We start from the raw sequence: 21,808 nt of genomic DNA on the forward strand, positions 1-21,808 counted from the left end.
GAAAAAGAAAAAAAGAAAAACAAATGAAAAATGCAATGAAAATGTGAAGCCACGAGGGGGTGGGGAGGCACTGAATTGCTCCTTAGGTTGGGGGAGAATCGTGAACTTCTTCAAAGCTCCGCTTCTTCATATGTATTCACGCGTTTCCGGGTTACTGTAAGTTTGGAATGTGTTTTCTCGTCCTCGGTGGCTTTGTTCTTTTATGAACTCCACGGGGAAAAGCTCCACTCTCAGGAACATTGCTTCAAGTCTTCGAATAACTGTTCCTTTTTATGGAGTTCATGGAGGTTTCATACATTGACGGTAATACACCAATGTACTTACAATTTCCACACCCACGGAAGAACCGGAAAATAGCGTGATTCTGAAGGACCTCGGAGCGGTGCCGAATCGGTACACTGAAAGCCCAAGTTCTACCATAAGCGACATTCGATGGAGAGGCTTTCGAGAAACGGGATTTTTCGGGCTAAACTTGTCCATCATCATCTACCCAAGCGGGAAGTCATTCTTCCCGAAAGCTTTTCTTCGAGGGCCTATATGCTGGGCAATATATCTCACAAAAATAAGTAACCTCCTGCTGCGTATCAGGCCTGATACATCGGACCTCGGAATTACCGGTGACCGCAAACGTACGCACGCCAACTCGATGGTCCCTTAGTGGTAATGGTATGAGTCGCTGTGCTGTATAGTACTGGTCGGTATGTTCGTTGTTCGGAGAAAGGGCGGACGGATTGAGTGGACAACAACCTGACGGATGCAAGGACCCGGTAGGTTGTGTTTTCGGTGTTCGGTATTCGTGGAGGGCCTCGACTCGGATCTATCCAAAGCTTATTCGCGAGAATTTCTGCGGTGCCAAGTCTACAGACAACGGGAAGCAATGTTCCTCGAAACTCGGTGGTAGCAGGTGGTATATCTTTATCTTTGCGATGGTATGTAACTCGGTATTCGGTATCAGGTTGGAACGCCAAGTCTATCAGACACAAGACACCAGACAACACCTATAATGCATTGGAAGCCCTGGCAAAAAAGGCCGACTCCCGTCCGTCCATCATGGACTTGAATTTCAAAGCCTAACAAGTCATCTTGCTAGATGGGGGTTTGCAGAGGCGGCGCAGTGCGGAGATTCCACGGGAGAGATGTTGTCAATGGTGACGGTAATTTGTTTGAGACGAGCGACCACAGTGTCTTTGCCTTCTTTCTGGTGTCCCATTTGGCGCGGAGACGAAGGGAGTATGAGAATAGATGGGACAGTATTGGTTCGGCCAGGGTTTGTGGCGGTTAAAGTTCAACTGGTGGAGTTTAAATAGGACGACATGCAGCCACCGGAAGTATCATCATGATTGGATCTCTTTGTGAGAAGTTCGAGAAATAACGGGGACGACCGGGGGCTTCCCATGTTCCACATCAAGTCGAACCTCGTCTAAAGCCACGGAGCTTTTCTCGTAGGGTATTAAAACCTGGTAGACACCAGGTTGACTCTTGCTCTGTGTCTGGCAGTCTGTGCCACACAGGGATGTGAGGATCCTGAAAATTTTTAGTTCTTTGAGAAAATCAATCGGTGGTTAGTCCACCAATTCGTCACCGTGCAATTAGAGATTTTTGAAGCATTGTCCTTGAAGACGATGAAGAGTGCATGCAAGGGACGGTGGCATTAGTATTTGAGATCCTGGCAGTCTAGCGACATGGACCATCATAAGTATCCATCCTTAATTTGGCATCACCAACCCAAAACCCATAGGAGCCTGTCATCCACTCGCACGCCAGAGAATGTGTATTCACCTAGGATTTGGGAAGCAACTCTCGCTGTAGTAGGGCTAAAAATGCATGTAAGTGAATCTGATCCAAAAGAGGCAGAGGGGGGGCAGGAGTCACGAGTTTACCCTTACGTAAGGTTCTGCTGCTCATCCTCGCTCATCGCGACGACGCGTCCTTTTCAAGTCGACATTCTGTAGTCCTTGAACTCGTGCTTCATCTATCTTTCTCAATTGTCTGTTAAAAGACTGAAGGTTATCTATTTGTGGAACAACAGTCAACAAAAGTACAAATCCAGTTGCTGCACTTAAAAGGTATTGAACGTAAACTCGGACGCAGTCATACGCGTTCTCAACCGTTGGGAACAAGGACGTACTCCTCTCAGGCTTAAACAAAACCTTAGATCAAACCTCTAAGGCAACGGATATCTAAATAAACTTGAAACCACAAAGTTTGGAACTATGTCAGCTGCAGGTCAAGTTACGGAGTTCACAGAAGAAGAACAGGGTCGATATGACCGACAGATCCGTCTTTGGGGTGTTGAAGCACAACAGAGGTACGTTATTCAAATGGTACATCGTTGAAATCTTACTGAAATCAACTTCTGATTGCTTGCGATAGGATGCGAAACGCAACGATCCTCGTAGTCGGGTTGAAGGGAACAGCAACTGAGACGATCAAGAATATCGTCCTGGCTGGGATAGGAAGGTTGATCATTGTAGATGGGGATGACGTCAAGGAGGACGATCTTGGGGCTGGGTTTTTCTTTAGAGAGGAGGATGTGGGCAGAAAGGTGGGTGAGAGTTCATTTTGTGTTATGTTTTCCTGCTCTTTCTTTCGTCGATTGATGTGTCGGGCTAGACCTTTTCTTTTTTTCTTACGCTTTTTGGGCACATTCGAACAACTAGCAGTCACTCTCAGACCTTTTGGTTTCGAACCCAATTCATGATCCGAATTGATTCCTTGAATCTCAATCGGGTCCGAGAGACTTTTGGAATAAGATGGATAGATCGGCCATGGTCTTGTGGTGTATACGAGGTCACGGATGAGACGTATCGCGGTCCTTTTGTAATCGCCCTTCCAGGTTCACACCAACCCAATTTTTGTTGTCTTCATTCTTTTCGGATATTCATTGGCAGTTACTCGGTATCTAACCCTCTGGTCTCCCTTTGTTTTGGCTCTCCCTCGCCCGCCCGCCTCGCTTTCCATTCTTTGCAACCCCCCCCCCCCCCCTCGCTCCCACTGACGGCGCCTGTCCCTTCACCAGCGCGTCGACGCCGCTAAACCCCGAATCGAGTCTCTCAATCCTTTGGTCACCGTAACGACGATCCCTACATTTTCTGCAGTGGACGCTCAGTCTTTTGAAACGACCATACTAGAATATAATGTCCATCTAATTTGTGTCACAGATTGGGATCGAGATGGGCTGGTAAGTTTACTTTTGTTATTTTTTCCGTCATTTTCCGGGAGGAAAACGATCTTTGAAACTCTTTTCTTTTTGCTCCCCAGATTCAGATGAATAACGTCTGTCGTCGGGTAGGAAGATTTTTCTATGCTGGAGGGACGTATGGACTTTTAGGGTACATCTTTTGTGATTTGGGAGATTATGATTCTGTTTCACCGTATGTTCCCCCCTCTGCTTCGTTTACTCGTCTAACTTTTATCCTCAACGCGTCCAGATCTGGCAAAGTGCGAACATCATACGCACCACTAGACTCGGCTTTACGTCACCGATGGACGAGTCTTACGAGGAGACAGACGAAGGAGTTGAATCCTGCGGTTGTGTTTTTGGTTCTAGGTCCGTTTACATGGAGAGGTTCTGCCTCTTCTTTCGTTGACTAGTTTACTTACTGAACTCTGCGTTCCCCTTATCCTTGTCCACCTCTGTCGCTCTGCGTACTTGTGCATAGGGATATGGCAATATCAATCGGCCCACAACGGCGATCTCCCGCAACGAGAGGAGGAATCGGAGGAGGTCCAGCGAATTGCGGATGCTCTTGTGCAGGAAGCTGACGTGAATAGGCAAGTTTTGACATCTGTTGGGAGGGAATTCGTCTCGTGAGTTTCGCTTGATTTTGTGTCTACTTCTTGGCGAACTATGCAATCTCACCACAATTATTATATAGTTCAACGCTCCCGACAACTCCACACGAGTTCTCCCCCATTTGTGCTGTCATTGGGGGTATGCTGGGACAGGATGTGCTCAAGGCTTTGGGTGGGAGGGATCCACCTATCGCGAATCTTTTTGTGTTTGATGGGAATACGGGAGGCGGGAGTGTTGTTAGGATGGGGATGTGAACGGATGGTGGAGAAGTATTATGACAATAATATGTAAGCATAAGTGAACTTTCTGACCTACTGTATGTGGTGGAAGAAAGTTCCAACCTCAAAATGAATCTGTGTTTATGTCGTCCACATCTCACCTGGGGATATGCGTGGCTCTTTATCATCAGTACTCACAAAAGTGCAGCCCCTCCATACTTCGTCAAAACACAACCACAGAAAAACAAGTCTGATTCAGTACTTGAGCCTGATGACATTTCCAAGGCCCCGATCGTACTCTTTGGAAGATGAGCAGCGTGGGAAATTCAAAGTCAATCAGTTTGAAGACGTGCACATGTCAGCCTCTTCAATTAACTTAAGATGTCCATCGATCTATCGCTCGAGAGGATCCGACAAATTTTTCGTCTACTTCTTCATTATACTCGTCCGACTATCCATATTGCCGGTACAAATGGGAAGGGCAGTGTTTGTGCGCTTGTCTACTCCATTTTACGAACTGCTACACCTCCCTTATCCGTTGGACGTTTCAATAGTCCCCACTTAGTTTCGGTGTATGACTCGATCGTAATCGACGACAAACCCGTATCTCAGGAGGATTTCGAGTCGGTAAGATCCCACATCCAATCAGTCGGCACAAAACACGAGATAGAAGTCAGTAACTTCGAGTTACTGACTCTTATTGCCCTCGTAATTTTTGAAAGGGCCAAGGTTGATTTTGTGGTATTGGAAGTTGGGATGGGAGGACGACTGGATGCTACCAATGTAATACCAGACTCGAGTGTCGTGGCATCAGCATTGACCTCAGTGGATTTAGATCATCAAGCTTTTCTGGGTAATACCGTGTCTGCTATTACCAAAGAAAAAGCATCAATAGCGCGGCGAGGCAAACCTTTTGTTCTTGGAGCTCAAAAGCACGCTGAAGTCGAGAGGGTTTGCAAAGAAGTTGTTGCTGAGAATGGAGGAGAACTTTGCATTGCTGCGCGTGTGGCTGAACGACAATGGGAGGAACTATTCGATGGACCTCGTCCACCTTGCTTCTCACTGTCTTCATCGGACCTGTGTCTTCCCACCCCTCGGCCAGTATCACTCAACCTTTCCTGTTTTCCGAACCCTGTACGCGCACTGTTTCCCTTAAACGGTGACCATCAACTCGACAATTTGGGTGTGGCTGCTACTATCATTTCCTTGCTCATTTCCTGTCCGTATAACCCCTTGACAAAGCGACTACAACCTGCCGCGATCTCGCGTGGTGTTGCAAATGTTAATTGGCCGGGAAGACTGTCTTTTCATGTTCTCGCAACGCCCAACCTCTTTGTGTTAGTCGACGGCGCACATAACCCCGCATCCGCCGAGACCTTGTCACGATACATTCATTGGCTTTGTGGAATGGTGAAAACAGATGCACATACCACAATCTGGATAACTTACATCTTGGCGCTCTCCCACTCACCACCAAAATCCCCACTTCAGACCCTGTCTTCCATGTTACCACCCGCACAGGTAGATGATCCACATGTCGAGATCAAGTTCCGGGTAGCAGCGTTGACATTCACTCCTCCAGAGGGCATGCCATGGGTCAAGTCGGTTCCGCCGTCAGAGATACACGATGCTGTTAAAGCTATTGACCCTGCCACCGATGTTTGGATGCCTGGAGACGGTGAAGATTCTGCGCTTACTCAGGCCTTACAATGGGCTCCCGGGCTGCGGGACGAGCGCCAACTGGTGGTTGTAGCCGGTAGCCTGTATCTCGTGGCCGATTTTTATCGCGAATTACATTCAAGAATCAAAAAGTAGCGCGGCAGAAAATTTCACAGCAATAACTTATGTTCAAAAGCCTCCATAACACAAGTTCCTGCAAAAGCATCGCAAAAAGCCATGATTGTTTCTCCCCGTGAGATAGGTGTGTTGATGAGTTCAAGTTGGGACCTATCCAATACGAGGCAGGAGTGTTTATCGACAGTGACCGTGACTGTCGGCCTGTTGACTCCTGCAATGATGGTTGAGAGCTACTAATATCCTTTCTGGTGGTCATACTGGGCACTTTGCCCTTCCCTTCACCCCCCAGGTTGAAACCCGCCCATTTCCCCTCTATCCCTGCCAACTCTCTCTTCAGCCTCCTTGGGTCCTTCTCGCGTTCCAAGGATAGGCGATAGAACTGTGTAGATGACAACCGTAAACACCTGGTACACAATACTTTTCTCTATATCTGTCCCCTTCTCTCATTCTTTCAGTCGTTTTCAGCAATCTGTGGCGGAAACTTGCAACACAAACATCAACTCTTCATTTGTGGGATCTAATAAGCGCCGATCACAGGCTAGAACTTACCGAGAAATCCCACAAGGCCACCTTAATTGCACACTCTACTTAGTCGTAACAGAGACACAGTACACGAGGGCTATGAGAGTCCATTCATGGACTTGCCCACTCGGAGTGAATAGAGGATTACTCTTCCTTCGACTCGAATCAGCCTGTGGTGGTTTGAACTTCGCCAATAATGCCTGCGTACTAAGTACAAGCTCGACCTGCACGAGATATCCGCATTTTCGCTTGTCGCAGACAAATCGAAATCAGAAGCAACACCGTCTTCCTCCTCAACGAAGAAGATAGAGCCTTGCAAACCTTCGAGTGATGAGACCTAGATGTTGTCCTGCTGCAGATAGAGACAGTGAAGTTCTTCAGCTATGGTTCCTAGAGATTGTAGCGGGTAGTCTGTTTCTTTTGACCGTGTACTTTCGAAAATGTGAACCCAGTGAATAGCTTCCAGAAAATATTAATATTGTCCTTGCAGGGGCTTGACGAAAGTACTTGTGAAACCAGCATGTGGCAAGCAAGCAATTAATCAACCGTTGATTGCTCTTTCTGGTAATCGCCCAGGCCACTTACCCGTTCCTTCACCTCTACCTCATGTCGAAATCTGCTTAACGTTTCCCTCTCTCTCGTCCAATGGATGCCTCAGGCATTTGTGAGAAGGATAGAGAACACTTGAAGCAAATTCACGGTTTTACTCACGTTTCAGCGATGGGTGACAGAACCGCGTCGATGACGAACACTGGGTATGTACTACTTTTAATCAGCGCCTTTCCTACCTTCGCTTCATTATTAAGAAATTGATAGCAAGTGGAAGCAACCACCAACACCGATATCGCCTCCTTCGAACGTGAGTTATCACGCACTATGCGCTGAACTGCTGGAGCTAACACTTTGAGAACTTCCATAGACCAGTTTCAATTTAAATCCGTTGTCTGGCCGTATTAAGGACAATCTTTATGCCAAAGACGGGAATCCAAACCGGAGTGCCACACTTGTTGCTAGGAAAAAGCAAAGAATTGAACCTACTTTCAAACCGGATATGCCTTGGTCTGGGCGGCAGACCAATAGTGAGTTGCGTTTAACGTTCTGAAGGAAAAGGACACTGGTCTCATTGTTTGTCGTATTCAAATTCAGAGCGATCAATGTTGCCTCGAGATTCTGAACCACATACCATGCCCCTGCCGGAGAGCATCAACATAGTCGATGAAGAAGACGAAGACATTGAATTAAACCTCCCCGAAGGCGATCTTTCTCATAAGACCCGGTTTGACGGTTCAACGGAACGCACTAGCGGGTTCCGAAAGGTAACTGAACGCATACCGATGTTTATCGCGGACAAATCCCACTCAGCGCCATCCCCCTCCTCCTCTATCGAAAGCTTTGGCGACGAAGATAAACCCGGAATTGTGAAGCGGAAAGTGCACCAATATGAGAATCTTGTAGTCGATAATAATGGTCGCGGATCTCAGTTGGACCTGCGCAAAGTCGGTGTTAAAAATCGTATGAAAGGAAGGGAGAGAGTCCCAACTACTTTTACGAATGTACGCCTTCCTTTTCTATGGGGATCATTGGCTCAGCTCATGGCTATCTCTTCACCAGTTTATCAAACCCGTTGACTCGCAAGATTCCTTAGCAACTTCAACAACACCGTATGAGAACAAGGGAAAAGCGAAGCAAACCCAAGGAGACATACGAATACCAATTTCAGAGTGGTACATGGGCGCGTTACATATCCTGGATACCTATACATTGTCTGCGGGAGAAACGTGTCTCGAAATCCAGTCCACCTCCGACACAAAAAGTCTACGTTTCTCAGATATTAACTCAGTCACAGTGAGTTTCACTCGACATCTATTGGTGCAGTCTCCTTGCTAATATTTGACCTCCAGCTTTCCAGTTCGGCCCCAAATACGCATGGCCTGCCACCTCACCTTCAGATAACGACAAAGCCTTCCCGTTCCCTCAGTCGATTATGGGGAAGCGACGAATATTTTCAGCCAGGTTTGTCTTCAACGGATTCATCGGAATTCGACTTTAACTGTCCTCTCTGGAATAGGCGAGCGCGATAAAGGGTTGCTCACCTTCAGGGCAGACATTCACGACGACTCATGGAACCCCAAGAAATGGGATGCTCTCAAGCAGAGGTTGAAACGGTCTGTAGACCATTGTACAGAGTCTCTGAGGTACATTCTTCGCACTCTCTTCGTGGATGCCACCCGAGTAACTCCGCCACTCAGTTCAAAAGCGTTGTGGGAAATTGCCTCTTGCGTCGCAGCCGCTATCAATTCTAAACGGGTGTTCATCGAAGATGAAGATGAAACCCCAGTCATGGCTGCGGGAGACAAGAAACGTAGAACAACTGCTACGAACTTTGCGAAAGACCCTCCCTCGAACCAAGAAGGTATTCACAAGTATCTCGTAACGCCGAGGCCGAAAGCTCAAGCGACGTACGGCTCCACCGGATCGAAATCCTTGAGGGCATCTAATCAGGAGGAAGGTGTGCAACCACCGAGCTTGTCGCGACGCTGGACTCGGCAGGCCGAACGTAAACCGCCCGCAGAAGATCCGGACGAAGTGTAAGGAGATGATAATGATTGAGATTGGGAAATAGTTCATGTACTCACAAATCTCCAGAATATTAGTTTATCCGCCTTCTACAACCGGGGCCGTGAATATTACAAATGCGGACCTCAACCGACTACAACCCGGCGAGTTTCTCAATGATACGATCATAGAATTTGGATTGAAGTACTTAACTCATTCTTCATTCTGTTCCATATCGTCGCTGATTCTCTCTCTCTCTCTCAGGCTTTGGCATAAGGAACTCGAGGAAACCAACCCCGAGTTAGCTAAGCAGATTCACATCTTCAACTCGTTCTTTTATAAAAAGCTCAATAAGAAAAAGTTCGTCGTACCTTCTTCGGAATGCCATCGCCACCTAACTCCTTCATAGCATTGAGGAAAGTTACAAGACAGTCGCCCGGTGGACCAGCAAAATTGATATATTCAAAAAGAAATACGTTGTCGTTCCCATCAACGAGAAGTACACGAATTATCCCCTTATCTAGTTGAATAGATACTGACCACCACCTAACAGTGTCCATTGGTACCTCGCCGTGATATATCAACCGCAGTATGTTTTATTCCCTCCAAAAGAGAAGGTCCCGCCTGCCACCAGGGGTCGGACTCGGCTCTCTCAGAGTCAAAGTGAAGGAAAGGTTGGAGAAAGCGTGCAGCACATAACAGAGGCACAAGCGGGTGGCACGACTGACGAGAAGGCGGAGGCGAAGGAGAACGCTTCCGAAACACCAATTGGGATCAATGATGATGATGCAGACGAGCTCATGGCTCCGTCAATGGCTGAGGAAGAGATTGATGAGCTTGCAAGCGATTACGAGAAGGAACCTGACCTGAATATTGTTGCGAGCATCACTACGCCGCATGATGACTCTGATGTCACGCCAATGGAAGTGGACAACGATGACGACGGAGGAAGTAGTGATAGCGTCTCGGCACAACTACAAGATATATCGGTCGGAGGCGATGACGTGACTATGGCCGACTTGGAGGAAACGAAGCCACAGGGCAACAAGCCTCCGTCAATTCAACCCATTCCACCAAAGGCTTTCTATGAGAATCCTTCGTCCATAAAGGGGAAGGAGAAAGCGACTGAAGTTGAAGAACCTCTCGAAATTGTGGATTCGTCTCTTGAAACGCTGAAGACAATGTATGTTTCGGCCGACCTTTACATCAGTGGAGCGCACTAACGACCACCGTAGCCCATATATCATTATCATGGACTCTCTTGGTCAGAAGCATCCACGCGCAGTGAATACTTTGGCTAGTTACTTGAAATTCGAGGCGATGGATAAACAGCAGAAGGAGGCGGACGCGATTACCAAAGCGGTCGGGAAATATGCACAAGTAAGTGCATCCATTCATTCTCTGTTCGCGCCCAGCTCAGCTCAGTTTGTTAGGTTCCCCTGCAGCCTAATTTTTGTGATTGTGGAATCTATCTTCTGCATTTCGTTCGTACATTTGTCAGTAAAACAGACCATCTTGTGAAGGTTATAACCAAAGAGGTAGGTATCCTCTCACCGATATTTCACTCTTTTGACTCAACGCTCGTTACCAGCGAGCTGGGCGACAATCCGATTCACAAGCTGATCGACACGAAGACTGGGACGCCCGTAATGTCGATAGCCATCGTCAACAACTCAGTGACCGTATTGAAGAACTTTCGAGGGAATGGAAAAATAACCGCGCTAGTCGAGCAGCAGTAACGGACGAAAACAAGCCAACCAAGATTGTTGAAGTGATAGGATCTTCCGATTCCGAGATTGACATCGTCGGGGAGTCAACGAAGAAGAAAGTACCAAGGCAAAATTCAAAGCAAAAGTCAAAACAAATCATTCAGAAAGCTAATCGCGTAAGATGACGACGGGACACATTTTATTCATATCTTTGATCCTTGCTCTGCTTCGTATCCTTATTATACTGCCCTATTCGCCACCTCACCTCTTGTTTCCTCCATCGTATTCACTTGCATTGTTTGGCCGATCGCATTCAGTCACCCCACCATATGTATTTCTAGTCTGCATATTGCTAGATGCCGTTAATTTTTACACTACCCCACGTATTCAAACTCTTTTGTTTAAATATGTACTTCAAACCTCGAGGATGCGAAAACCTGGACTTCTGTCAAACGAAGACTCCGAGGAGTCTGGATCTCATTGCTCCACAAAAAAAAACAGAAACCATCCTAGAATCTTCTCGATGTACTCGGAGTGCCAAGAACGGTAGGCCTAGAATCATTTCCCCTACTCTCAGAGTCATCCACGACTGAATAACCTTGAGCTCTTCAAAGACACGTCGACATCTCCATTCCAGATGGTACTTTGGTCGCCGAAAATCTGTTCTATCGGTGATGATGATGGCGGTGGTGGTGGTGATTTCCGGAGTCCAGATCTTATCGTTATTCCGAAAGGTCAAGAATATGAAGTTATTTGCTTTTAACAAATTTCTTCTCAACAATAGAGAGAGCTACATAGCACCAGACACCCAGCAGTTTATCTTACTTTCCTTCAAGGATTTTCCGAAAGTCATCCTGTCCTTTACCAGTTCCTCCTCCTGATGCAGGATTCGAAGTGGGTTGCATGTCCGACTGCGACTGTGTACCTCGAGAAATCGCCACAGGCATCCTTCGCTTATGGCCTAAACCAGCCTTTGGTCTGGAGACCGCGGATCTCGGAACGAAGGTATTGGACGATTGAGCTTGCTCAGAGGTGGCTTCCTCAGACAGTGACAATGTGTTCCCATTGAACACTAAAGGTTCTGCCCGTAACAAGAGCTTTCCTGCATCCTATCCGCCACCATCGTCAAAAACGCGACCAGAAAAAGTTTGAATGTAAGAACACACAGCAATGCTTTCAAGCTCAACCAAGGCTTCATTCTTGTCCGCGAATACTTCCAGTCGTTTGACTGGGGCAACTTTCTCGATTGCTTGTTGTAAAAGACCCTCCTGGGTTGACGATGGTAGATTCCGGATTCGAACAGATCTATTTTTGGCTTCCGCCTTTTTCCCTAGGCCTGTATCTTTGTCAAATTTTCTGAAAGGTTACATTCGGTGAAGAGTGATAATCGTTGGAGATGATTTGTTGAACGTACGCGTTCCTCCCTTTAACCCGCGGATCGGCAAGAGTCACAGCGATTCGGCGATTTTTCAAGTCTTGATTATTCGCCTCGAGAGCTTGTTGTGCATCACGCTAGAAAGCAAGCAAACTTAGAATATCGCGTGGAGGGTGAAGTTCGCATACCGTTTCCTCAAACTCTATAAAGGCGAAGCCCTTCGACTGGTTCTTGGCGTCTGTTGCCAATCTCACTTCTTTAACAGAACCGTACTATGTAAAACGATCAGATTCTCTTTGAGATTATATGTGTTTATGACATTACCTGTCGGAAAAACCTCTGTAGATCTTGTTTTGTCGTAGACCTGTTCAGCCCCGCTACGTGTATTTCCCTCTCGTTCGCGTCATGATCCGTTCGCTCCTTCTTGCGTTCAGGATTGGAGATGAAGACTTTCATCCGAAGTCCGGGTTCCAGCTCGTGTTCATGTAACTCTAAGGCGCTTTGTGCCGATGTTGGTGATGTGTACTGCAAGTAACAGAAGCGCCTTGTGTTCTTGAATTTCTTGCTGGGCCATCGGACGTCGAAAATGGTACCGTACTTGGGATAAAGTGAGAAGGAAATTCGTATATGATGAACGCATGGCTTTCCTTACCTTGCCAAAGAGATTTCTGATACATGGATCATCAGCGGATTCGGGGAAATTAGTGATGTACAGAGTCGATTGCCACGCGAGGTGAACTGCAACCTCGTTGCCTCGTATTCGCTTTTTATCCTTGGTCAAAGCAGCGGGCACAGCATCCTGTTCAAGTGAATCAGTAAGGGCCGATAATCCGCAACTAAATTCTGACGCACCCGATCAAGGAGCTCCACAGTCGCAACAGTCGAATTGGGTAATTGAGTAATTTTGGTCTCTCTGATTTTGCCGCACTTGAATGACCATCAACAAAATTCGGAACGGCATCAACAGTTGGAACATACGTCTTTGAACAGATTAATCAGGTCTTCATCTGTGACGTCGTTGGGAAGTTCGGAGACAAACACGGTCGAGTTTTCGCGATCTCTCTTCAACGGGGCAGGATTATCTGAGTTGAAGTGAATGAATTTTTGTTTTGCAGCCAGACTGCTTCTGCCCACCTTTGCGTAGGCGTTTTTGACTATCTGCCGTCAAGGCGTCTTCAGCTGGCCGTTTGGTGCCACGTTCAGCATTATTGGCATCTACATCCATCGCGTCTTCGGCCACGTCCGGCACCGGAACATCCGCCACAGAAACGGTGGATGCTTGTTGCTCTGCAGCCATCTGCATCGCTTGCATTGAGGCTTTCTCCGCTTCCTAAGATAGATGTACGTGAGGATAATGATGGACTTGCTTGAAGATCGTCTGACTTTTGCACGCCTTATATGGACTTGGTACTGGGCCTTCTCAACTTTATCCATGCACGATTGTATTTGCTCGACGCTCCCATGTAAATGTTCAAATGACACCCAAGCTTCCCAGATAGCTTCCGGCCAGTCCAGATTTTTCATCGATATATCGCTGAAGATCCGTCGTGCTTCATCATGGAGCTCCGCTTTGCTGATTGTGTAACGAGTCAGAAACCATCAGCGAAGATACAAGCCTTCTTACATCAAAACGTCGGTGTACGCAGTCCATGCAAGGTAACTGCTCTTGGAGAATGCAGTCGCTTTTTGCCAAACCTCTAGCGCGTTCTCCGTTGACTCTGATATTCGATACTGTAACTAGTCAGTCGTGGTCGGATGAGCGGATGAAGCAACCTCACAATTTCCGAGAGATATTTCTCCAATCGTAAGCGAGAGTCGCCAGCGCTGGATGCTAAAACAACCTATCAAGCAGGCGCCAGGAATACAGACTACAATCCTTACCTGTTCGAATTATATCGATTCCAGTCTCCAAAACATTGATCAAAGTGGTTAGAGTTTCGTCGTCTTAAGAATTTAGGTGAACGATGTAACACCCTTTACTCTTTAAATCGATCAACTTACCCGAAGTTCCTCCCTCGATACGTCGTTTTTCATATCCAGCGCGAGCAAGGACAACTGGGATGACTTGTTCAATGTCTGACTGGAGGAGATTGAGGCTGAGCGCCTTCGCATAGATATCTGTGAATTGCCTTAGCCGGCGCGATGAGACAATGGCGAAAAAGAACGAAGTACCCGGTACATTGTCGTTGCCCAGATCAAGACTTTGTGTATCTACGCTCTCCTACGCGCCACAATGAGCTTTCGGCCTTCATGGTGTGCAATGACCTACCAAAAAGCGGATGTACCTAGCCCAGACTTCACCGCAACCTGGAACACTTCTTGTCGCTCGCCTGACGACGTTAAGCTGCGTCGTCCCATCCGCGTTATTAACTCTCTGTTTCAGGAATCAATAGAAGGATCTCTATCCCGTACAATTGCAGACACACCAACGTGTCTAGATACCCGCACCAAAATGATCTCAGTGCGGACTCTGCGCCTGCTTCCTCGTGGAAACGACGTTTTGCACCCTCAGCAATGGCGCGCTCGTATAAAGTACTCATGAGGAGTAGATCCACGTTCTTGGCACGACGTTCGTGGAATGCGTAGCGGGAGTACGCTTCCAACGAGTAACCGGAGTTTTTCTAAGTGCACAAGGAAAGTGATCAATGGGTTCTCGGGAATGGTGGAAAGGAAATGATTTACCAACTCAGTTTCGAAAGCTTCCCGGCGCTGAAAGCCCTTGACTGCTTGTGATCGACTCTTGGAAGCGGCTACCATCAATGACTCATATTGTTCCGGAGGTTTATAGTTTGTGGTAAACGTGGAGTACACTTGGAAGGTGTTGTCGGAAGCTGTCTGGATGCGTGAATATGAAGCAACCACGAATTATTGGGACGCATACGAACTCGAATGAGGTTGCTTCAGTCGATCGAGCAAAAGGGCTTGCAAATTCATGGTCAAGGCCGGTCTGGACTGAGAAATGAAAACAGGAACGAGTAGATTCGAGAAAAGACCTCCGACCTCTCCGCCGCTGAGGCTGACCCAAGCAATTCTGATTCCCACTCCTGCAACTGGTCCCAGAGTAAATGACTCTTGAGACCGAGTCAGTCTTTCGAGAGGTTGTTCGGAGAGCATTGACACACCTCAGTGAGATGCCCAGTGCCCTTTTTAACAACATCAGTCATGTTTAGTCTCGTCCAATCTATCGAAAACATCTCCCCGAACTCTTCTGGCTTTTCATTGTTCTCCGTTGCGTAAGCTTCGTATCGACTGACAATGAATTCGAGATGTCGTTTTAATAGTGGTATGGCTATGAAATGGGGGAACATATTTCAAGAGAACATATTGGTGTCGGACGGACGAAAGCTCACAGAGATAGTCTCCTTCAGCACGTTCATACAACGCCAGTAATTCTAGCATATCTTGTGCCGAGTTCATGTCCGACGATTTTTCCTTTGCGTCTATGAGAGGCAGCCAAACTTCATCTCCTGCAGCATAAAACGTAGTGAAGGTCTCCAGCGCAGCTTTTGCCTCAGTATCCATTCCTTCGAGGCTATTAGCGATCCGGATATGCTGGAGATGTAGGGAAATGTCATATGGCTGCTCCGTTAATAGGTTGAGTACGTTTGTGAAGGCTTCCAATGCCTGTATATCGTCCATTTTTCATGAGCTCCTGCGAGAAGCCCGAATATCTCAGTCTGGGGGGAAGGGAGACTTGGGAGTGCTCAAGCGCTCAGGCGCGTCACGCACGCCGGCTCTTCTCCTTCCACCCACCTTTCATTGTCAAGCATGTCAAGCCTCCGTGTTATCCAATGGAAAGGAGGGGTCCTCTCAATTTCATTGATGACTGCAGCCGCCCTCATTCCAGAGAAGCGGCCCTGACAAGGCTTATTCTTATACCCCTAAATACAAGGATCCCCGAACCGGTGTATTTGGGTTGCCAGGAAACTTCACTTCGGTTGGAGTCACGGGTTTCAATTGTTCATAGCTCCTTCTGCGTTGCTCAGATCGATCTGCCAACAGTGTTAACCGGTGGTCTATTGTTCCCTTTTACCTCGGAATTCTCGAGCTATGGACCCCAATGCACCTGATTCTTTTGTCTCGGCGCCGTTGACGCCCGCATGGACAACCCGAACGACATCTTGCTTTATCTCAGTAAATGATGATGGACCCATCTTACCGAAGAGAGCAAACTACGGATCCGGAGATTCATATATGAACCACGACATATCAATCCGTCGCTCTTGCTGCTATTCTCTCCCTTAATGCCTTCTACGCCTACCCTGAAACGCCGGTATCGACAAGACCTCACTCTCCGCAAGTCATTCCTAGACAATGTCAAATCAAAGTTTCTATCCTCCATGTGCGTCAACTTTCCGTCCCGTTACTTTCTATCGTTCTTCTCATGTAGCGAGCCAGAAACGTCAAGTCGAGTGATATTAGTCCTCAAGCCTGTTGTTTCGACCCTATTCCAAACAACAATGTGCACGAACCCCACAACCACACCAGCTATGATCCACATCCTTACTCAAGGCGGAAGAAATCATCAATCGTACACAGCACGACACATCGCATAGCCATCCTTCCCCCAGAACTTTTGGCCTACATCTTCGTTCTCGGTTCGTACGCAGACACCCATTTCCCAGTTACAGTTTCCCACGTCTGTCGTTTCTGGCGAGAACTCAGTTTACGTACCCCGATATTGTGGTCCACGATACATTTTGCGACACGGACATCTGCATTGCGAGAGAGGATGTTGCGTTCGAAGGCCTGTTCGCTCGACATTGGCATCCAGGAACTTCCTAGGAGACCATTCAACTTTTACGAAATACAGCGATATATGTGTTTCGCGACGTCGCATATACACCGGTGGAGATCACTGAACATCATGGTATTGAATTATGTGCCATATCTATGGAACGCAGCATTGTCCGAATGTTGTTCAAGCCATCATTCTCAAGCACCGAGTGAGAAACCTTTTGCTGACTTTCTTGTCATGCGCTGAAACTCGACTCCTATCCAACTCTTAGCGATGGAGGAACTTTCGCTCGTCTATCGGAGAAACGATGACACGAAAGAGTTCTGTTTGTTTTCAGGCTATGCACCCCGTCTGCAACGACTCACTATCGATGGAATACGCTTAACCTGGCTCCCTTCATTATTTCGCAACCTGACTTACCTGGATTATACCCACCATTCCTTCAGCACAGGTAGCCAGGCTGTGAACGAGGTCATGAATGTTCTCTCCGTCAGCTCTCGTTTACTCGGGCTGCGATTATCATTCCCGAATAGTCGCAACACTCGACGGAATTCTAGAACCACCTTCTCCGCGGGGACAGTACGTTTGACGCATCTCAGAACTCTTTGCCTTCGAGTGGAGAGTATTGATATTCCAGACGAGCTAATTCAACTCGCAGTAACTCTCCTTACCCCGAACTTGACTACCCTCGAATTGGAGGATTCATTTGAAAAGCACTCGAGTATTCACTCGCGACGTACCTCGTTCCTTAATCTTCCCATGTTCTTGACATTGTACGTCCTTCCGGGGTCTCTTCGGGTGCTGCGTTTCGACCATCGATGGTACAATGAGGGAATTACACCTTTACTTCGGCCGCTAGTCAATCTACGCATCGTAGTGGTGAAACCGGAGGGTGGCACGGATCGGACTTTTTGCACCATGAGGAAACGGGGTGGAAGGCGTAGGCCTGAAAGGGGCGATTGCAGATGAGGTGTGTGATACAAGGAAGATGGTTCGTTGCAATCGGAGTCTTGTGTGAACCTCATAGCCACAATACCGCATGTACATATTCAACCCCACGGCCATCTGGGTGTCAGTGATCTGTCGACCATCAATTTTGTTAAATTTGATGAAACCCGTGATAATATTAGGCTCGAAGTCGGACCGCGATGTGCAATAGTGTGCAAACAATATTTAAGCATCGGTAGCCAATCTCGCACCACCACTTCCACTTGCTACCTGTGTCTGCGTTAAGAAGATGCCTGATTCACTCGCCTCTCTACGCGCGCAATCGATGTATGATCTGAAAGGAAGAGTGGCTATCGTTACCGGAGCAGGCACGGGAATCGGACTCATGATCGCCAAGGGATTGGCGGCCAATGGTGCAAAGGTCTACGTTGCAGGACGACGTGCAGAATTGCTTCAGAAATTGGTAGATTCTGTGCCGAAGGAGGAAGGGCAGCTTATTGCGTGGGTGACTTCACATTACAGTATTGCATTGCATTGCGCAAAACTGATTGTCTATCTAGATTACCCATGGATATAACGCAGAAGGAAAGCATACTTGCGGCGAAGAGGCTGATCCAAGAGAACGATGGAAAGCTACACATACTCGTGAACAAGTGCGTGGTCCAGGATTTCTCGGTTTGTTCTATCCATTGACTGTTAACGCGATCGTCAAGTGCAGGCCAGGTTGGGCCAACTTCTCTGTGGTTGGGAAACCCGGATGCTCCAGAGAGGGCCAATGCAGAAACCTTAGGAAATGCGTTGTTCAATGAAGACCTGCAAGGCTGGGGTGATTTGTACGCCGTCAACGTGTACCCGGTCTTTTTCATGACGACCGCCTTCTTGGGATTACTCGATAAAGGTTCGAAGGACGACCCGAGGTGGACTTCCAACGTGGTCAACATCACAAGTATGAGTGGAGTGATTAAGCTGGCCCAAGACCACGTATGTCCGTGAGGTTGTTATCTCTTCCGCCTAAGATCAACAATTTGTTTTAGTTCTGTTACAACAGTGCTAAGGGTGCTGTGACGCACCTATCAAAGATCCTTTCCACCGAGCTACATCTGAAAAAGGTTCCAGTGCGAGTCAATGCCGTCGCGCCTGGGGTATATGCATCAGAAATGACCTATACCACCATAACTCGCGATCTGGTTGATGCGGTTGGGAAGGGTATTCAGCCAGTACCGCTGGCCAGAGATGGAACGTGAGCATTGTTTGTGCTTTCCACGCTGTGTTTGTACTAAGCCAGGTTGACAGAGATGTTGAGATCGCTGGTACAGTTGTGTACCTTGCATCTCGAGCGGGAGCATATACTAGTGGTCAACACATCGTTGTAGATGGCGGTTACTGTGATCTTAACCCTGCGGTGATCTGAGCGTATTTTGTATTATGTTGTAACCCAGGGTCAGATTCTTGTCAAGTATCAACCCCCTGAACATCAAATGCATCGATAATTTGGCGAAGTTCGCAATGGCCGTCGTGAGCAACGTAGGCGGGTTTGGGGTAGGTGATCCGGCATGATGTCCATCGCGAGGCGTGGGAGAATTTTGGACACATGGTTGGATTTTGCAGCACTTCGCTCGTTTTGGGACTTGCCTCTGCATTCATTCCACATGTCCAGCCGTCACTCACATAGACGGACGCAGCAACCTGCGCCAGTTCCCTATGCATCAGTCCCTACAAGTCCCCGTTCTGCTAGATATTCTCAGCAAGCTCAACCTTCCCATCCAGTTCCACAACGATCTACGTCAAGTGGAAATCGCGCGGCACAACGTGCAAGGGGTGCTTTAGCTCAGAGTGTGGCGACAGGTGCTGTTGGGGGAATGTATGGTCCTTATTCCGTGCGTTTCGTTTTCGTTCAGATTGTTGTCGACGCTTATTGATTGTTCTTTCAGTACAATCCCAACCATCCCGACAATACGCCAAACCAAAATGGTCGATTTAGCGCGGAGATGTCAAGCTCTTCAAGTGGTCATGGACATCGGATAACTCCAGCACCAGTCCGAAAACCAGTCCCGCCGCCTCCTCCATTCGAACCAGAACCACCACGAGGTCCTATGGCTACCACCGCAGCTATGTCGGGTCCCCATTATGTATGGGATAAGGATCCAGAAGCCGACGACATTCTACATAATCCCGATCCTGCAAGGGATAGAATACAGGATCTTTCTTTCAATCCCTTCTCGGTTCGAGGCTGGGGCAATGTCATCGTACTGATTGTCCTTGTAGTTGGGCTCATCATGTTGTTTGCAGGATACCCTATTCTTGTCTGGTGGAGAACCACAGCACCAGCAAGGAATGGTTTCAACCTCGGGGGGATCAATGCTTCTGGTCAGGTACCAATTCTACCCGGCTTGCGAGGCCTTATAGATATCGATACACCGTCATCCGCCCGTACCCGTACAGGAAACGACGGAAAGAAATATAATCTTGTATTCAGCGACGAGTTCAATACTGATGGTAGGACATTTTATCCTGGCGATGATCCGTATTGGGAGGCAGTCGATCTACATTATTGGTGCGAATCATCGTTCCAACTCTTTACTTTCATTACTGAATAGTTTTGTCAGGCCTACCGGTGATCTGGAGTGGTATGATCCAAGTGCAGCCACAACTGCTGAGGGAAATCTGGTGTTGACAATGACTCAAGAACCTATCCATGATCTGGACTTCAAAAGTGGTCAGTCGCTTTTGTTTCTCAGATTTGGATACTCTCCTGAACCCATCCCAGGGATGATACAGTCATGGAATAAGATGTGCTTTACAACCGGCTACATCGAAGTCTCCGTAAGCTTACCTGGAACTTCCAAGGCGCCGGGGTTTTGGCCAGGTAAGAGACCATTATATCTTCATCGCCACCTAGATATTGACGACGTCGTCAAGGTGCTTGGACAATGGGAAATTTGGTTCGTCTTTCCCCCCCACTCATCCGGTCCATATTCCGATAACATTGTACCAGGGACGGGCTGGGTATGGAGCCACCACAGAAGGAATGTGGCCTTATAGCTACGATGCATGTGACATCGGCACTTATCCTAACCAAACCGACCCCAGTAACCCAACAGCGGCAGCAACTGGTGGTACTGATGGAGGACCTTTGAGTTTTCTACCAGGCCAGCGATTATCGGCTTGTACGTGTCCTGGCTCGGACCATCCGGGCCCAACTACTAAGACAGGGCGGGGTGCCCCTGAAATCGACATCATCGAAGCTCAAATCGACACTGACATTTTCCGCGGCGAGGTCTCCCAAAGCTACCAAATTGCGCCTTATAATATGAACTACAAAATAAACCAAGCTGGGACGACTATATACGACACCTCGTTATCAAAGTGGAATACTTATATAGGAGGTCCTTACCAGCAAGCGGTCTCTGTTTTGACGTATGTCGACGATGAAAATTACGGCGGAAACAAATTCGCTACGTACGGTTTTGAATATTGGACGGATCCAAAACATCGAGATGAAGGTTTTATCACGTGGTACAGTCAAGGAAAGCCTTCCTGGACAATGCTAGCGAGCGCAATCGGAGCAGATTCGGCCGCGAAGGTCAGTCAACGGTTAGTACCAGAGGAGCCTATGGTGCGCGAAATTATACTGTTCTCTTTTTTTCTTGGATCTGATCTCCCATCAGTATGTCATCCTCAACTTTGGTATCGCAGAAGGTTTCCAACGACAGGATTTCAAACACTTGCAATTCCCAGCGAAGATGTACATTGACTATGTCAGAGTATATCAACGCGAGGGCACACGGGGAGGAGTGACATGCAATCCATCTAGTCGTCCGACGATGGACTACATTAAAAAGTGTGTAAGCACTTTCTGCTCTCTCGAAATAAACCTAATTCTCTCTTAATCCTCCCAAAAGACACCTACAGGCTTACACAAATCCGAACCTGACGACATGGGCACAAGCGGGGAACACTTTCCCTCGGAACTCCCAATGGGATGGCTGTTAACCCTTTCCCCTCTTCACGAAGTACCGACTTTCATTTCCACCACTCACGATGAACGATCGCGTCACGTATTTGGATCTTCAAATCTTAATGTATTCATACCCCTCACGCTGCATTTACCCCATCAAACAGAACATGCGTTTCTCATGGCGGATTCAT

General features: G+C 47.6%; 7 protein-coding genes across 8 annotated transcripts; 6 read left to right on the forward strand and 1 right to left on the reverse strand.

Annotated features, from left to right (window-relative positions):
* The first annotated feature begins 1,899 nt into the window (after positions 1-1,899).
* Positions 1,900-4,169, forward strand: E1B28_012252 (uncharacterized protein). Of its 2 annotated transcripts, none has more exons than XM_043157341.1 (7): positions 1,900-2,308; positions 2,374-2,545; positions 3,020-3,181; positions 3,262-3,374; positions 3,432-3,550; positions 3,663-3,810; positions 3,879-4,169. In XM_043157341.1, exons 1-7 carry the CDS (start codon positions 2,214-2,216, stop codon positions 4,048-4,050), a joined length of 981 nt encoding a protein of 326 aa, XP_043004708.1. In that variant the 5' UTR covers positions 1,900-2,213; the 3' UTR covers positions 4,051-4,169. The 2 variants fall into 2 exon arrangements, with proteins under 2 accessions (XP_043004708.1, XP_043004709.1); XM_043157342.1 differs by having other exon boundaries at positions 1,900-2,038; positions 2,092-2,308; positions 3,432-3,810.
* Positions 4,170-4,384: 215 nt separating this feature from the next.
* On the forward strand, positions 4,385-6,613 carry E1B28_012253 (uncharacterized protein). The gene is made up of 2 exons (XM_043157343.1): positions 4,385-6,218; positions 6,277-6,613. Exon 1 carries the CDS (start codon positions 4,396-4,398, stop codon positions 5,827-5,829), a length of 1,434 nt encoding a protein of 477 aa, XP_043004710.1. The 5' UTR covers positions 4,385-4,395; the 3' UTR covers positions 5,830-6,218; positions 6,277-6,613.
* Positions 6,614-6,894: 281 nt separating this feature from the next.
* E1B28_012254 (uncharacterized protein) lies at positions 6,895-11,046 on the forward strand. The gene is made up of 15 exons (XM_043157344.1): positions 6,895-7,088; positions 7,150-7,192; positions 7,253-7,412; positions 7,480-7,886; positions 7,945-8,178; positions 8,235-8,346; positions 8,402-8,528; positions 8,583-8,921; positions 8,980-9,093; positions 9,154-9,249; positions 9,299-9,388; positions 9,443-10,072; positions 10,125-10,269; positions 10,323-10,427; positions 10,481-11,046. The coding sequence occupies exons 1-15, from the start codon at positions 6,979-6,981 to the stop codon at positions 10,781-10,783; spliced, it is 3,015 nt and encodes a 1,004-aa protein (XP_043004711.1). The 5' UTR covers positions 6,895-6,978; the 3' UTR covers positions 10,784-11,046.
* Positions 11,047-11,300: 254 nt separating this feature from the next.
* Positions 11,301-15,677, reverse strand: E1B28_012255 (uncharacterized protein). The gene is made up of 22 exons (XM_043157345.1): positions 15,324-15,677; positions 15,096-15,262; positions 14,974-15,044; positions 14,859-14,920; positions 14,656-14,804; positions 14,400-14,594; positions 14,243-14,347; positions 14,146-14,194; positions 13,975-14,091; positions 13,855-13,917; positions 13,752-13,804; positions 13,598-13,704; positions 13,357-13,546; positions 13,108-13,303; positions 12,952-13,055; positions 12,826-12,900; positions 12,626-12,772; positions 12,298-12,570; positions 12,162-12,245; positions 12,013-12,110; positions 11,765-11,954; positions 11,301-11,707 (listed from the first exon to the last, which is right to left on the reverse strand). Exons 1-22 carry the CDS (start codon positions 15,610-15,612, stop codon positions 11,420-11,422), a joined length of 3,072 nt encoding a protein of 1,023 aa, XP_043004712.1. The 5' UTR covers positions 15,613-15,677; the 3' UTR covers positions 11,301-11,419.
* Positions 15,678-16,217: 540 nt separating this feature from the next.
* On the forward strand, positions 16,218-17,680 carry E1B28_012256 (uncharacterized protein; the record flags this gene model as incomplete). Its single annotated transcript, XM_043157346.1, has 3 exons — positions 16,218-16,315; positions 16,372-16,919; positions 16,983-17,680. 3 exons carry the CDS (start codon positions 16,218-16,220, stop codon positions 17,678-17,680), a joined length of 1,344 nt encoding a protein of 447 aa, XP_043004713.1.
* A 268-nt stretch (positions 17,681-17,948) lies between these two features.
* Positions 17,949-19,070, forward strand: E1B28_012257 (uncharacterized protein; the record flags this gene model as incomplete). Its single annotated transcript, XM_043157347.1, has 5 exons — positions 17,949-18,160; positions 18,220-18,312; positions 18,373-18,640; positions 18,694-18,899; positions 18,953-19,070. The coding sequence occupies 5 exons, from the start codon at positions 17,949-17,951 to the stop codon at positions 19,068-19,070; spliced, it is 897 nt and encodes a 298-aa protein (XP_043004714.1).
* A 238-nt stretch (positions 19,071-19,308) lies between these two features.
* E1B28_012258 (uncharacterized protein) lies at positions 19,309-21,652 on the forward strand (the record flags this gene model as incomplete). The annotated part of the gene is made up of 8 exons (XM_043157348.1): positions 19,309-19,536; positions 19,591-20,213; positions 20,266-20,375; positions 20,427-20,525; positions 20,579-20,601; positions 20,655-21,275; positions 21,328-21,500; positions 21,562-21,652. The coding sequence occupies 8 exons, from the start codon at positions 19,309-19,311 to the stop codon at positions 21,650-21,652; spliced, it is 1,968 nt and encodes a 655-aa protein (XP_043004715.1).
* Positions 21,653-21,808: the final 156 nt, after the last annotated feature.

The sequence above is a fragment of the Marasmius oreades genome, chromosome 8, assembly GCF_018924745.1.
Source record: "Marasmius oreades isolate 03SP1 chromosome 8, whole genome shotgun sequence".
Classification (NCBI taxonomy): Eukaryota; Fungi; Basidiomycota; class Agaricomycetes; order Agaricales; family Marasmiaceae; genus Marasmius; species Marasmius oreades.